The sequence below is a fragment of the Excalfactoria chinensis genome, chromosome 1 (assembly GCF_039878825.1).
Source record: "Excalfactoria chinensis isolate bCotChi1 chromosome 1, bCotChi1.hap2, whole genome shotgun sequence".
Classification (NCBI taxonomy): domain Eukaryota; kingdom Metazoa; phylum Chordata; class Aves; order Galliformes; family Phasianidae; genus Excalfactoria; species Excalfactoria chinensis.
This window is the reverse complement of record NC_092825.1, coordinates 76,552,475-76,567,836: the sequence shown is the minus strand read 5'-3', so window position 1 is coordinate 76,567,836 and position 15,362 is coordinate 76,552,475. Positions and strand designations below refer to the sequence as shown.

The following is a 15,362-nucleotide window of genomic DNA, read 5'->3' as shown; positions in this document are numbered from 1 at the left end:
GAAATGTTCACCCTACCAGAAAAAAGCTGCCACCTCCACAAAAAGAGGAATGGCACTGCTTGTCAGCGGTGGCTGAAATCCTCTGCAATGCCTTTACTAAATGTAATACTGCTTTCCTCTTTCCTTGATTAAGAACCCTGGGGATCAGGCAGGGCAGTGGGCAGGACACACTGACTCTGACACTGCCTGAGCACCCTGCTTGGTGTCACCCCAACATGTTGTTCCTCCCCTCCTGGGGCTCTACATTTTCAAAGCTAAGCTTGCCAGCCACTCTGCTGTGTTTTCAACAGGCAAGTGAGACAGGTCCCAGGGCATAACAGAGGCAGGAGGGGAAAGAGCAAGAGAGAATAAATTGTATTCAGCAGTGAGGTACTTCTCTGTCTCTCATCACAATTGGGGCCGATTGGAGGTGAAATTACACTTGAAGGGGGGGGAAGCGTCCTTCCCCTGGGACATCCAGAGGCTCCTGCACAAACTTAATTTCAAGCTCTGTTGAAGATGGTATTTGCCTTTCTTTTTTTCCCCCTATGCATTCATTTAATTTCTCAGGCGGACATGTGAAAATGAGAAAGGTAGACCTTTGGCTGTCAAGTCACCTTACAGACCCATCCCCACATTGTTTTCCTCCATCACTGCCCTCAATACATCTGTGCGCAGGGGTTGCTAAAATGCACGCCAACTATCCTCCATGCTTCAGTGAAGACAGTTAATATTTTTTTCATTTAAGCAATCCAATTCGTTTTTAATTCAAACCTCTCCCAGCCTTTCACAGCAAGGTTAAAAAATAGGAGTGCAGTGACCTTGAAGAGACTTGAAGAGACGTTCATGGAGATTCAGCTCCTCAGCTAGCACTGAATTAAGTACAGTTTGGCTCCCTCCCATACCCAGCTGATCTGGATAGCTATACACTAGTTTTCCAGTCACGAGAGAACATAGGCTGAACTAAAGATTGGGATAAGCTGTTGCTTTTCCAGCTGACCTGCTTACTGTGCCCCAGAAAGGCACAAGGTGGCAATTTTTACACCATCTGACGGCCAGTAAAGTATTACAGCGGCTGCAGCTCCTCACAGGGAGCGGAGGGGCAGCGCTGAGCTCTGCTCTGTGTGACAGCGACAGGGCCCGAGGGAACGGCATGGAGCTGTGCCAGGGGAGGGGCAGTGGGGGTCAGGGACAGGGGCTGCACCACAGGGCGGTGGGCACGGAACGGGCGGACCCGCAGCTGAGGGCGGCGGGCGCTGAGGGCGCTGACTACAGCTCCCACCATGCCTCACGGCGGTCCGGCCCCGCCCCGCCCGGTGCGCTGGGAGCTGTAGTCTGTGCGGAAGGAGCGAGCGGGCCGTGAGGGGCGGTTACGGCGGGGTGAGGGTGTCCGCGTCCTTATCTCGAGCGGGTGAAGGGTCGGGTGTCAACACGGGTCGGTGTGGGGTGAGCCTGAGTCCCCTTGTATATTGACGGGTGAACGTGGTGTCGTATCTTCCCGCCCTTTCCTCCCCTCCTCAGAGCGCTCGTTGAGTGGGCAGACGGACCGGGGCCGTGCGGGCCGGCCGTTGCTCTCCCGGGACCCCGAGCGACTCCTCCTCCCCTCGCAGCATCGGGAAGGGCGGATCTGTGCGGGCGGAGGGGAGCGCCGCCGCCTCCCGAAGTCGGTGCTGGGAGGGGCGGAGGTGCTCGGGCGCAGCCATGTAGCCCCGAGCGGGCGGCGGCGGCTCGTGGTGGGCACCCGGACCGAGAGCCATGTCCCTATCCCGCGTGGAGAACCCCTGCTTCCTGCTGTTCCTGGTCGTCTTCCAAGTCGTGTTCATCCTGATATTGTACCGAGGTGGAGCCTCGAGCGTTTTCCGGGGCTTTTTGGAGTCGCAGCGCGTTTTGGATTACTCCAAAAGCCACGATGTGTACACGAACCTCAGCCTGCTGGCCCCGGCTGGCGGCGGGGCGGCGCTGCCCTACTGTTCGACTCGCTCACCTATCGCCGGTACGTACCGACCTCTAACTCGCCCCAACTCCGGGTGTTGCTCTTCTGGGCTCCTGTTAGGCTTTCAGCACTTAAAATGTGGTTTATGAGAGAATGCATCTCCTCTCCTTGTGGTGACTTTTTTTTTGGCCTGGGATTGTTATGTATCTTTTACACGTGCCAGTGTTCCCTGTGCACTTTGGAGTTAGTTAGGTCACAGGCTGTGCCCCGTTTACAGTGAGTCACAGATGCTCCTTGAAGTGGTGTGAATTCAGCTGTCGTGCTGCTGAAATGTCTCCTAAATGAAGTAAATGCCAAGTGAGAACCACAGAGCAAGTTTGGCAACGGTGATGCACATCTGGTGTCAGTGAATCCCTTCCACTCAGGTAGCCCAGACTGGGGGAGTTCTGGAAGTGTGCATGTGCAGCTGCTTTGGCTGTTTCACTGCTGAACATACAGCACAGTAAGTTACTCTGGTCTGTTCTTCTGTACAACACAAGTTTCTCTACACTTAGTTTTTCATGTCAGTGGCCCTGAAACACACTCCTTAGTCGTGCTGCTCTTCTAGTGCAAACGGAACACAGGGCAGCCTGACCTTGGCTCATAGATGGAAGTGTAGTTGGAAGGCTGTGGTTATGATTCCTCCTGTGCTGAGCTGCTTGCTTAGGTTACTGAGCTCTGCCGGCCGCCTCCAGCTGAGCCTTTTGAGGTTGTAATGCTGCTTGTTCTGTGGAGTTTTCTTCCTACCTCTTGCTGAAGCTAAATGAAATGCATTATGTGTGGTAACGTTTGCTGTGTGCTTCAGCACTTCTCCTGGAAACAGCTCTATTAAGCGTTACTAAAATAGCACAGTCTCTGCACAAGTGTCAGTTATAATGATCTTAGTATAGTCTCTTGTTCATCATTAACCAAAGCCCATCGGTTGTTTTGGGAAGCTATGATTCTATGGCTCAGACTGCCTTGTTGTGCTGGGAAACGCAGCAGAAATTGACTTGTACCTTGCTTGTTTCCACTACTGACAAGAATCTGCCGTCCTGAACAAATGAGTAAGCTTTGCTCTTCAGTTTTAAAAAGTAGATGTAATTCTGTGCAGCTTGTCTGCCAACGATCAGATAAGCAAGAGCAGTGATGATGTACGCAGAGGAGGCAGTTGCAGAGTGAAACTGCATAAAAGTAATCAGTGATGTCAGAGCTAGAAAATCTACATCAGGATCTTTTCTGCTCCCCATTCCTGGCAGTACTAAGAAGTACATGTAGAAATACTTGTTATTTTTTCAAACCTTAACATCCTATGGAACTTCATAAACATCTCGTTTGGTTGCTATCATCTCTTACGGGACTGATCTCTCTTGGAAGCATTACATCAGAGAGAGCGATGTCTCTTAATACTAATTTCATCAACCCATTAAATAAGATTTCAAATCAATTTTGTGGACTCCAGTCTCCTATTCAGAGCTGGTAATAATTCACTGTGTCCACTTCAAAGCACGTTAAAGGAACTGGAATCTATGCCAAGCAGTGTAAATGGTTTCTGGATTGGGGCTTTTATGAAGTGCAGTGCTTTCTTCACTTATGCGTACAGTACATCATTTAATTAATTCTTTGAATGTAAGCTCAGATTGAAGCTCCATCTGCCTTTTACTGAACTACCTGAATCCACTTCCAGGGCAGCTGCATAAGAATTAACTGCATAAATCTCCCTGCCTTGGGAGAACTGGGCTTGCGTTTTTAACCCTCAGCTGTTAACCCTTTTGTGATCCCAAACTTGATAAGCAATGTGTACAGTGTGGCTGCAGTATACTTTGTGCTGCTGTGCTTTGGCTGAGGTATCAATCCATGCTGCTCTTCCTGTTTGTTTGGCTTGTGCAAGTTCCACTTTTTCTTAATGAACTCCATTAATAGAGCTGTTTATTCTGAACTAAGAAAGTGTTTGGATGTAATTCCTGAAGGTGGAATAGATTTGGTTAAAATTAATGGATCCCTTGATATTCAGGTGTGTTGACTAGAATGTCTCACAGGCACCTGCTAACAATATGGACAGGGAATTGTGGAGCTTAATTCTGTGCACTGAAGTTTCCTATTATACGCTCTTAAGGGATAGAAAAAGCTCAGGAGCCAGACTGCGGAGGGAACTGAATGATCATGTCAAGGTGATGATTATCACAGCACCACCATGGAATCACCGAGGTTGGAAAAGATCTCTAAGATCATCTAGTCCAACTACCGTTGCCCCACAAACCCATGTCCCTCAGTACAATACCCAGACATTTCTTAAACGCCTCCATGGTTGCTGACTCCTCCACCTCTTTGGGCAGCCTGTGCCAGTGCCTGGCCACTTTTTCAGGGAATTAATTTTTCCTGATATTCAACCTGCACCTCCCCTTGTACAGCTCGAGGCCATTCCTACTCATCCTGTTGCTAGTTATGCTGGAGAAGAGGCTAGCCCCCACCTCGCCATAGCCTCCTCGCAGGGAGTAATAGAGAGCAATGAGGTCTCCTTTGAGCCTCCTCTTCTTCAGACTAAACAATCCCAGCTCCCTCAGCTGTTCCTTATAAGACTTGTGCTCCAGATCCCTCACAGCTTTGCTGCCCTTCTCTGGACACGTTCCGGAGCCTCAATATCTTTCTTGTAGTGAGTGGCCCAAAACTGTACACAACACTTGAGGTGCGGCCTCACTAGGGCTGAGTACAGGGGGCGATCACTTCCCTGCTCCTGCTGGCTGCACTATTCCTGGATGCCATTGGCCTTCTTGGCCACCTGGGCACACTGCTGGCTCATGTTCAGCTGAGCGTCATCCAATACTCCCAGGTCCATTTCCTCTGTGCAGCTTTCCAGCCACTTTGCCTGGGTTAGCTGTGACTGAAATGCAGGACCTAGCACTTGGTCTTGTTGAACTTCATCCCATTGGCCTCAGCTCATGGATCCAGCCTGTCCAGATCCCTCTGTAGGGCCTTCCTACCTCCATACAGGTTGACACTTCCTCCCAACTTGGTGTTATCTGCAAACCTACTTAGGGTTTGATACCTTCTGCTGATACTGCTTCAGGAATATGCAGCTTCTGACAGAGTACAAGGTGTTTTATATCTGACTCTCTCGTTATCAGATCCCTAAGTTATTTGACATTAAACTCCCAGGATATACTTCAGATCATTCAGGAAACGCAATTTTCATTTCAAGTTATGCTTTTCTAGGAGAAAAAAAGAACAAAAGAGTGCACAGTCATTATTAACTCTCTTTCTCTCTGACCTATTGCTCGTGTGAAAGGCAGTCAAAGTGTTCAAAAGAAAGTTAAAAGAATATGTAATACATGTGATGTGTAGAGGTTTACATGTAGGTGTAGAGCTTTCCCTGAAAGGAACAATCCCTCTCTCTTATTCCTGGGTGCAGACAACTACGCAGCCCCCCATTTCTGGGCCATATGTTGATAGCTGCATAGTTCCAGGCAAGGCCTCGTGGCTGACCCTTTGGAAGGTCAGCGTTTTTGTCTTGCAGAGATTTTTCCATTGTGTCACACAGTTGAATTGTCTTCCCACTCCACCTAACCGCGGCTTCACAGCATTTTGTACCTTGTCTGAATGGGGATCCTATACTTTCTAACGTGGCTGAGATGGTTGAGCTTCCCCACCACCACCACCACCCCTAGCCCTTTTTTTCTTTGTGCTGTCCTTTTTCAAAGACATTTTTATTTTTCCCTTTCTGGGCCAGCTTGCAGCTGGTCTGCCCACATCTGGGCTTTAATCAGATTACAGTGCATTAGCTGTTTGTTAGCTGGATGGGGAGGAGAGCAGGGCGGCCAGAACTGAGTTTATAGCCAAGGGGTGTAGGGCAAACAGAAATCTGGGGATACCTCGTAGGGTTTAACTAATCTTTTCCGTGTTTCCTTAGCACGTAAGAATGAGTTTCAGAGCTGAGTTATTTGAGGTAAAAAGCCAGGCAGCTCAGGAGAATATGGTGCCTTGAAAAGCCTCAGAACTTTAGGTATTACCCTCATGTATTGGATGTCTGGCTATGGGAGGAGACAACAGGAGTAAAGCCTGTGTGTGTTACTTCTTTCCCTTATGTCCAAATTCAGATCTGATTTAAGGATTACTGCTGCAGAACCTGAACTCTAACACCAAGAGCCAGGATTGTATTAGGGAAAACAAAAATTCCTTTGTGGGGGAACAAAAATAGTATTAATTCTCTTTCTTACGTTGTCCTGGGAACTGTGATCTGTACATGAAATCCACTCCACAGATAGTGTTTCTTCAGCAAGCTCCAGCTATCATCATATTGGTGGTTAATGATACTTCACTTAGAATTACTTAAAAGAACTGAGTTCGTAAATCTGAAAAGCAGTAAAAAATGCAGGCATGAAGCAACGCTGGACTGAAATGTGCTGCTCTTAAAGCTGGAGCAGGAAACAGTTATTGCATAAAAGTAGGCAATAACATCGTAACATCCTAACAGTAAACGCAACCTGGATTTGTGGGCCTACTGCATCATTCTCTGCAGGTCTTCTGTTTCAGTCATGCAGTACAGCAGTGTACTCCAGCTTCCTACCTAGGCTAACATCCCTCCTGTGTTTTACGTACTGAAGGAGGGATTTACAAGTGATGCTTCAGAGTCAGCAATCACAAGATCTTGCTGACAAAATTGTCTCTTTTGGTTTTTTGTGCCCGTCAGAAATAAGATATATATACAGTTTCTGTGTGCTAGCAAAGTGTTTCCCAGTTCTGTATGGACAGCTTGGATCTTACTCCAAAGCTAACCCCTGAGCCTTATTCATTCTCTTGTGAAACAAGCAACCGTTGGAGGGATGTCACTTCCTTTTGCGACAGTTAAACAGGATGTGGGTGAACACAGACCCTATTTGTTTAGGTACTTTGTTAGCTTTGTACCAGAGATTTTTGAATGTAAGATAGGCTGGAAGAAACACCTCCTGGACTCGCATCCTTTAGTATGTATTAGACTTGAGGCAGACCCACGCCTTTCTCTGCTCAAGTGAAAGCTACTGAACACCAAGCCTAAATACTTACTCTCTTTCTCCCAGACTTCATTATCAGAAGTTTCACGAGAGGATAATTTATTTCAGTGCTTAAGAGGGAGTGCTACTTAGAAGATACTGAAAGCTCACTTGTAAACAGCCACAGGATTAGCTATGAGCTTGGAAGAGAGGGAAAAAAAAATCATTTATGATAGCAAAAATAAATAAAGTAGCCCCCAGGCTTCTGGTACAAGAATATTTTGTCCTTGGGTAATGTGACCTGCAGAGAGTTATTGGACCTTCTTAATACTATAACATGAGGTGATCGGGTTGTTGGATTTTAATTGTGGTTTAGGTGGAGGTTTCTTCCTAGCTTGTGTGAAGCATATGTTTTAATTTTGTTCTGTGTTTGTGCTTTATTTTCTTAGAGAAAAGTGATTGGAAAACTAGTAAGATACACTGATATGTATGCAAATGACACTCTTTTGCTTGTTCTAGTCTTCCTTTTCCAACTCACTAACAAATGGGAGGGGAGTCAACTCTTTGGAAGGGTAGATATTGGCAGGACAAGGGGAAATGGTTTTAAGTTCGGGAGGGTGGGGGGAAGATTTAGGTTGGATACTGGGGGAAGTTCTTTGCCAAGAGAGTGGTGAGCTGCTGGAACAGGTTGCCCAGAGAGGTTGTGGATGCCCCATCCCTGGAGGTGTGCAAGGCCAGGTTGGATGGGGCCCTGGGCAGCCTGGTCTAGTATTAGATATGGAGGTTGGTGGCCCTGCATGCAGCAGTGGGGTTGGAGGTTCACAATCCTTCAGGTCCCTTCCAGCCCAAGCCATTCTATGAGCCCAGAAGAGGTTGTGAAATGATCAGTCTTTGTACTTTCCAATTGTCACGATGCTGGACTTGTGTTAAAATCATGATTGAAGCTTTGCACTGCTTTTTTTCTTTCCAAGCTTTCCCCATCAGGAGAGGATACTTTTTTTCTTAATTAGGTAAAAACTGCTGTACAGACTGGATATGTTTTGTGTTTAAAACTGATCTACTGAGTAGAGTTGCTGTCATATGTAGTTTGTTTTGCTGCTTCATGCCTATTCCTGCAAATATGACATACCCAGCTTCTTCCTCAGCTCCACTATCTGCTGCTTCTAAAGCTTTGACAGTAAAATGCTACCTGCCTAGCACTGTGTATATAATTAAATGATACAGCAAATACAGCCCTTATGGCGTGTGATTGAACTTTGAGCTTCTTTTCTGATAAAGCTAACATCTTCTAAAGCATTTGTATTTCCCAAATCATTTGTATTCATCTGGGCTTTAATCTGGCTCCCCCCAGCCTGCTGAGTGTCCTTATGGACATCTTTGTCCTTGAATCAAATCTGAAAGAGCCTTACAGACATTTTCCATGTGGGTAGCCAAAAACAGAAAGTCTGTCATCTAGATTTGTTTTTGTCTGTACTCCTGCATTGAACACACTTGTTGAAAGATACAGGTTTGTATGCTACAGAGCCAGTACCAAGAAAAGGCAAAGTACATGAGCCTGGAATGCGTTGTTGGCTGTACTGTTTCTATGATGCCTTTCTGGCAAGTGTCTGCTGGCCTGGTGCTGGGCCTGGCACCACTGTACAGAGCTGTGGCGGGATCACTGGCAAGTAGTGGTGAAATTTGTCACATGGGCACATCTATGTGGTGTTATTACCTGGTCTGGCTTAAGGGAGATCTTGTGTCTCCTGTAGTAACCGTGTGCAGCTGTTCCAGTGTTCTTAAATGCAAGTTGAGAAACATTCCTAAGGTTGCTTTTATTATTATTTTTTTTCCTCTGCCTTACAGTTGGTCCATTAACCATCACTTTTGACGTGCTCCCTAGTGAAAGAATTATCATCAAAAAAAATCCTTTTGTTCAGCCTGGAGGCCACTACAAACCACCTCACTGCTTGGCCCGCTACAAGTCAGCCATCCTTATAGCATACAATAACCAGGAGAAATACCTTCGCCTTCTTCTCTACTACATTCATCCTTTCTTGCAGCGCCAGCAGCTCAGCTACAGAATCTACTTGATCCAGCAGGTAAATCTAAGTCAAATATGCCCTGTGGTATGGCTGAGTTTTCCACGTGAAAGGTTAGGTTCTGATCGAGAAATGTGAATCTTCTAACATGGGAGTACCATTTTATGCCTGGGTCGAGCTGTTAGATTACATGCCATCATACCTCCATGGCTGCCACTGATTGAAATATCTTACCACTTGTCGAGATCACTGTCCTGCTATTGATTTGTTGTGTTGGTTTTTTTCCTCCCAGGAGGGATAAAGCTGTCATTAAGTGGTAACTTGTATTTTCAGCTCTTCAGGAGTTGAATGTGAGTCATCTGTCGGTGGCTTGTCACTACAGCTGCTGAGTAAAACTGTTGAGACTAAATGTTAAGATGGAGTTGGATATTTTTAGACTATATCAAGTGAGAACATCTGGCTTGACCTTGCTGTTTGCCACAGGCCGTGCAGGTTAAACAGCCATTAGTAAATGATGATGGACTGGCACTGCAAAAAATCAGTGTAGAGAGGGAAAGTTTGGTGTTCATTGATTAAAACTGATTGATTCAAGCTGACTGGGAGGGGAGAAGCTTCTTGTTTGTGATGGAGATCTTTTTTTCTCCTTTCTAAGCTTTAGTAAGCAGTAATCGGGATAGAAGTGTTGATTTGTTTATGTGTATCAACCTGAGAACTTAACGTTCTGGTCTCTTAAAAACCTGCCTTCTTCATATGCCAGCAATAAATAGAGCCTGATACATCACTGACTTACAGTTGCAAAGAATATTTTGAAGAGAGTGGATAATCTAGGGGATGAAATTCACAGACAACAGTAATTCACTCCAGCATCATTCACCTGTGTAAGGCTTTTGCACTGACATCCAGTGTAATTGGGTTCTCCTGTTTGTTGTTTTGGTGGGGAAATGTAAATCTTATTTTCCAGGTGGGGAATGGCACATTTAACCGAGCAAAGTTACTTAATGTTGGTGTCCGGGAAGCCCTGAAGGATGAAGACTGGGACTGCCTCCTTCTGCATGATGTGGACCTGGTACCTGAGAATGATTATAATCTCTACGTCTGTGACGAATACTATCCCAAACATATGGCTAGTGCCATGGATAAATTTCAGTACAAGTAAGTGCTGCCATTTGCTTTGGAATTTATGTATCCTACTCTTTTCTTTCCAAATGGATAGTATGAATGTGGGTAGTGAAAGATCCAGCCTTTAAGAAGTGGAAGTTTTCATTTTCTGTTTTAGCACTAGTGGCTTCTCCAGTAAGAGGAGCTGCTGACCTAGACATGCAGTCTTGAACAATTCCATGTGATTTCCTGCTCCATTTTAGCTCAGCTTGGCAAATAACTGGCAGATTTGTTTCCACAAGTGAGATGGTATGGGATGGTAATTACGAGAGTATGTGGAAGATACTGAAGTATGTGGAAGATTTTGGGACATGGTTGAATCGCCATCCCTGCATATGTTTAAAAACCGTTTGGAGGTGGTACTCAGGGATGTGATTTAGCAGAGGGTTGTTAGAGTTAGGGTACTATGGTTAGCTTATGGTTGAACTTGGTGATCTTGAAGCTGTGTCAACCTGAGCAATTCTGTGATTCTATACATGGTACAATATAGGTGTCTGTATTTATAGGACTGTTATATTAGCCTTCAGGCTGCTGCTTTTTATTTTTTTCCCCTTGCTGCTTTAGGCTTCCATATAAGTCCTTTTTTGGAGGTGTATCTGCTTTGACTCCAGAGCACTACATGAAGATGAATGGGTTTCCAAACACATACTGGGACCACGGTGGTGAAACCGATGACATTGCTGCAAGGTACTGATTCACAGGACAGGCATAAAGTAGAACCAGGCTTCCTAGTGAAACACAACGTTACCACAAGAGAGGAATTAGAAGACTCTGTTCCTCAGCGTGCTTGTGGTAGCGCTGTACTCCAGATGCTATTGGCAGTGGGCATAATTGCTGTCAGAAAATACTCAATCTTTGTCTAATCTCTGTGTGCTGGGAGGACAAAGCATTCTTCAGATTCTGGGGGACAACATATTACTTGGCATCCTTGTACCTGCACTTGCACTGGAGCTTCCAAGTGGTTATAACCAGCAGCAGTTGACACGCTGTGACTCCACTGACATTACTGTGACAACAGCCCCAAGGAAGGGATAAACAAGAAAATCAAGAAGTATTTATTAATTCCCAAGCAGTTCAGGATTTACATCAGGCACGTGGGCTGCTCCAAAGTCACTAATACTCAGAATTCCTCGTGTTCCTTAATTCCAACTTCTGCCTTCAGTGCTGAGCGATGGAGAAGTCTGTGAACTATTGTGAGTGGCAGCACAAGCTGACAGTATTTTTTTCCCTGTGTGTTGGTTGCTATGGCAGCAGCATGCTATAGAAGCGAACACAATGAATTTAGTTTCAGGTACTTTGCCTAATGCAAATTCTTCAAGTACAAAATCACAGCTGTATCTTTATCCACCTTTGTAGTTGCACTGTGCAGCATCCTGCACTGAGGCAAGCTAATAGGGTAGTTAAAAAAAAACAACACCTAAACTGATGATAAAGGCCTCAAGCTTTGTCGGTCTTGCACAGCATTATAGTTATGGTGAAATGTTCTGGTTGAGAACTAGCTGTTTGAAACAGCAGTGTTCCTCTGGGGATTGAAACTGGGTTAACACAGAAATCCTTCTCTGCCTTTCAGAGCAAGCTAGCTAAAATAGTGTATAGGTTGCTCTAAAAGTAATGCCTCCTGTTTATTTCCCTGAAAACTACAACAGCTACAAAGAGCAAAGTAATGCTATTTGATAGGGCAAATTCTGAGCTACAAAACACTGTTTTTCAACCTAGCCACCACCACTAGCTATGCTTTTTTGAGCTTCACTCATAAAAGTCTGCACAGTGGAGGTGATGCGCTGTTTCATGTTTGCTGTGATGGTGCTGTTACTAGGAAAATGTTGCCTAGGTAGGCCATTTTTTTTTTTCATTGACCAAAACAGGGAAGTCAGACTTCCCTGGACTATGTGGTGGGTGTGATAGGACAGTCCAGGCAAGACTGGCAATGTGCATGACGGTCTTTGAATGGTATGGGGCCTGGCATTATTGCATTGCAAGAGAATGGTATTCTTCTCTGGCCTGACTCTGGATGCTCAAGCCTTCAGCTTAGTCAGTATTCCAATGTAGTGACCAGAGCTGATGGTTTCTCTGAGTTCCAGGAAATCTGAAAGGATCACCCCCTTCCTATTCCAAAAGAACCTTTACCTGCTGAGGACTGTGCCTTACATTTTTTGAAGGCAAATTCACCTGTCACCACTCTGGGTTGCTTTTTTAACTCTGGCTTGTAGTGGTGACACCACATGGAGTCACTGGTAATGATGTGATGACAGGAGGCTGTCACCTTCGGCCTTGGGTTGGTTTAGTATGCCTTGCCAAGCTTGTGTATGGTGTTCATTGTGTTTGTCTGTGACTAAGACCCACCTGGTATGCAAATCTTGTGAAATTCCAATGCAACAAGGTGCCTTGTGTAAAACTGCAGTACATATTAATGTGCCATCGCTGCCAATGAAATGTTGAAATCATTTTCTATTTCTAGGTAAACAAATATTTTCAGTTCTGTAGCCTCTTCCAGCTTTAGAACATTCCCACCAGCACAGCTTGCTGTTGCACCAGGTCACAACAGAAGGCAATCAAATGCTGCAGAGATGCCAGTTAGAAAACCTAAATTGAGCACAATTTCATTCTTCTGCAAAGAAAATTCCTGGAATATGGGAGCAAGCCTTTGTTTATCACAGAGAACCTGTGTCTAACAGTTTAACTGTCAATTTCTGTTGGTAAGCTAACACAGATGCTATCAGTAATTAATTGTTTAAAGTAAGTCATACAAAGTGCAATTGTTTGCTGGCAGTGACATCCTTATACCTAAATAAACACTTCATTCTTCATTTTAAAGGATCCAGTTAGCAGGCATGAGAATTGTCCGGACCCCACCGCACCTTGGACGCTACAAAGTGATGGACTACAACAGAGAGACAGAAGAGCCTTGGAGAAGGTAATTGTTCCAGAGAGGGCAGCTTGGAGACTGCTCCTTGTGGCAGGCTGTTACCTTATCATCCTTAAGTAAGACAGCAAGTAAACCTCATGCCACTGCTTATTTTTCTGTTTGAATGCTGCTACTTTAAAACCTTTAAAGCCCTCTCAGTTGGCTTCCCTTGAGCTGTGCTGCTCATGTCTCTGCACTGGAAGGGTAGATGCACTTCTAGTTTCCTACTTCTTACTCAGTGAGAAGGATATTTGCTAGCCAGGCAGCTAGCAAACACCAAACTTCAGCATCAAATTATTCAGGGAAAACATCATCTCAGTGTGTCTTATAAACCAGGAGGTTTCTGTTTGAAGAGGCTTTTTGTGCAGATTTACAATGTGTCATTAAAATCATGGAAAAGCAGTAGTGTAGTTTGAGGAGATGATTAAGGTGCCTGACAGACCTTAGCAAAGACCCGCTTTTATACAAAAGCAATGAAAGAGAGTGTTGGGGCAAGTGTGAAGGCTTCTCCTAGTGACAGCACAGATTTCCCTCCCTCCTCTTAAACTGAGGTTTCCATAACAACTCTGTCTTAAACCTACTTATTGCAGTCTGTGTTCATCCCTCTTGCAGGCATCGCTGTTGTGCTCCCAGCTCTCTTTGCATGCCACCAGGTTTTGTTCTTGGTTTTTGTTTTTTTCAGAATCCAGTCACTGCCCCCTTGGGTCTCCCTTTCTGATTAGGATCCAGTCCATGCTGTCCTCCTTGTTTGTAATACTCTGCACAAAGTTCAACCCAACCCTGTTAAGCATCCTTTCTTTCTGGTTTGTAATTATAGGAAGAGGATTTTCTTGGGGCTTTGCAGACAGCTTTCATCTGTTAAACCTTTGCCCTCCTGAGTACCATTTCTCCTGCTGCCTCTGTTCAAAGCATCAGTTGTTATCACTTTTGTTCTTTTCTCTAATGGCAACTCTTCTCCTTTCTTCAGGCCTGCTTCCCACCACAACACTGGAAAAACTTGGAAGGATGATGGGATGAACTCTTTAGAGTTCAAGCTCCTTTCCAGAACAAAGCATCCTCTTTATACCAACATCACTGTGGATATTGGATATGTTCCCCCCTTTTCTTAAGATAATGAGAACTAAAAAGTGGAGTTGGAATCACTGTGGCAGCACGGTTATGGGTATTCAGCCTCTACCTCTGGCTGTGGTGCAGAATCTGCAGCACCTGAGGCTAATCCTGTTGTCTTTCATACATTGAACTTTTCATCGGATTATAGGAGACTTTGAAGAAAAGGCTTCAGGAATGAGACACGATAGCTACAAACAGGATCTGGCTTACCGTAAAAGTCCTTTAAGGCACTGTAAGGCTACTGAGCCAAATCTACCTGTTGTTCCCTCAGGCTGCAGAGAGACCATCTCCTTGACAGTAAGTTGACCCAAGTTTTCTAGAACCTCTGTTACATAATAGGACGGCTCTGTCCTGCTGCTTACTCAACTGGCCCATTCTGGCTGTCCTCTGAAATGCTGTATTTTGAGAGAGAAGTTACTTGTTGTTGAAACCTGTAACGGTTCTATAAATATTCTTTGTGAATTTGTGTCAAGAAAGTTGAGGTGTTTGTTTGGATTAACATTTTTCTAGAGTATTTAATAAGACTTTAATAAAGGAGAAAGTTGCCCTGATATTAGATGAAACTAGAGCTTAAATTCCTGGTTGTCTGGCTAGATTATGAATGAGTGTGAGTTCTTACTGTAGCCATAAGTAATTCACATCTAGAGAGGCCTCAGTCTGTCAGCTATGCTCAGCAGATGGAAATTAATCTACCATTTCAGCCATTGCTCAAATGTTAATTATCTCTCAAGGTTGATCTGTATTCAATTAAAACACTTCAGAGGAATGAAATACTAGAGGAAAAATTAAGTCAAATATGTCAACAGTAGAGCTGTGACCGTGGCAAACGTGCATTTGTACTTACCTGACAGCAAGGCTGATGGTCTGCCCTACATCTTGCCCTTGTTGTCATCTCTCTCTGTATCAGTCAATCAGTAGCACTGCCTACAAGCCCCGATTATTTTGCTCGTGTAAGATAGGATTTTTTTTACCTTGTTATATGTATATACTACAGTCAAATTCCTGTTTGCTGTGCACTGAAAAGCTGCATCTATCACCCTAACACCCAAGAATCTATTAAAGGCTTCATTTTTCTCTACTGTTAGAGTAATACATGTCAACCAGAGATAGAGGAATTCTATAACATAAAGTTGGTTTTTTTTGTCATGTAATTCTTAATTTGGTTTCCTAAAAGAAAATCCCTCATCTTTGCAGCTGCCTGCAGGGACTGTGTATCCAACAGGCATGGATAAAGACAGATCAGGTGCAATAAGGAATCTTTCTAATCAGAG

At 44.7% G+C, this 15,362-nt stretch overlaps 1 protein-coding gene across 1 annotated transcript; it reads left to right on the top strand.

Moving 5' to 3' along the window:
• Positions 1-1,585: 1,585 nt before the first annotated feature.
• Positions 1,586-15,170, top strand: LOC140256728 (beta-1,4-galactosyltransferase 3-like). Its single transcript, XM_072345490.1, has 6 exons — positions 1,586-1,972; positions 8,743-8,978; positions 9,880-10,070; positions 10,641-10,763; positions 12,892-12,990; positions 13,949-15,170. The coding sequence occupies exons 1-6, from the start codon at positions 1,735-1,737 to the stop codon at positions 14,088-14,090; spliced, it is 1,029 nt and encodes a 342-aa protein (XP_072201591.1). The 5' UTR covers positions 1,586-1,734; the 3' UTR covers positions 14,091-15,170.
• The last annotated feature ends 192 nt before the right edge of the window (positions 15,171-15,362 follow it).

Bases quoted from the DNA above. Each gene is read 5' to 3' on its own strand.
- LOC140256728 (XM_072345490.1), top strand. From the start codon at position 1,735: ATGTCCCTATCCCGCGTGGAGAACCCCTGCTTCCTGCTGTTCCTGGTC. The intron at 10,071-10,640 runs GTAAGTGCTGCC...TTGCTGCTTTAG, and splicing joins ATGGATAAATTTCAGTACAA to GCTTCCATATAAGTCCTTTT. The intron at 12,991-13,948 runs GTAATTGTTCCA...TCCTTTCTTCAG, and splicing joins ACAGAAGAGCCTTGGAGAAG to GCCTGCTTCCCACCACAACA.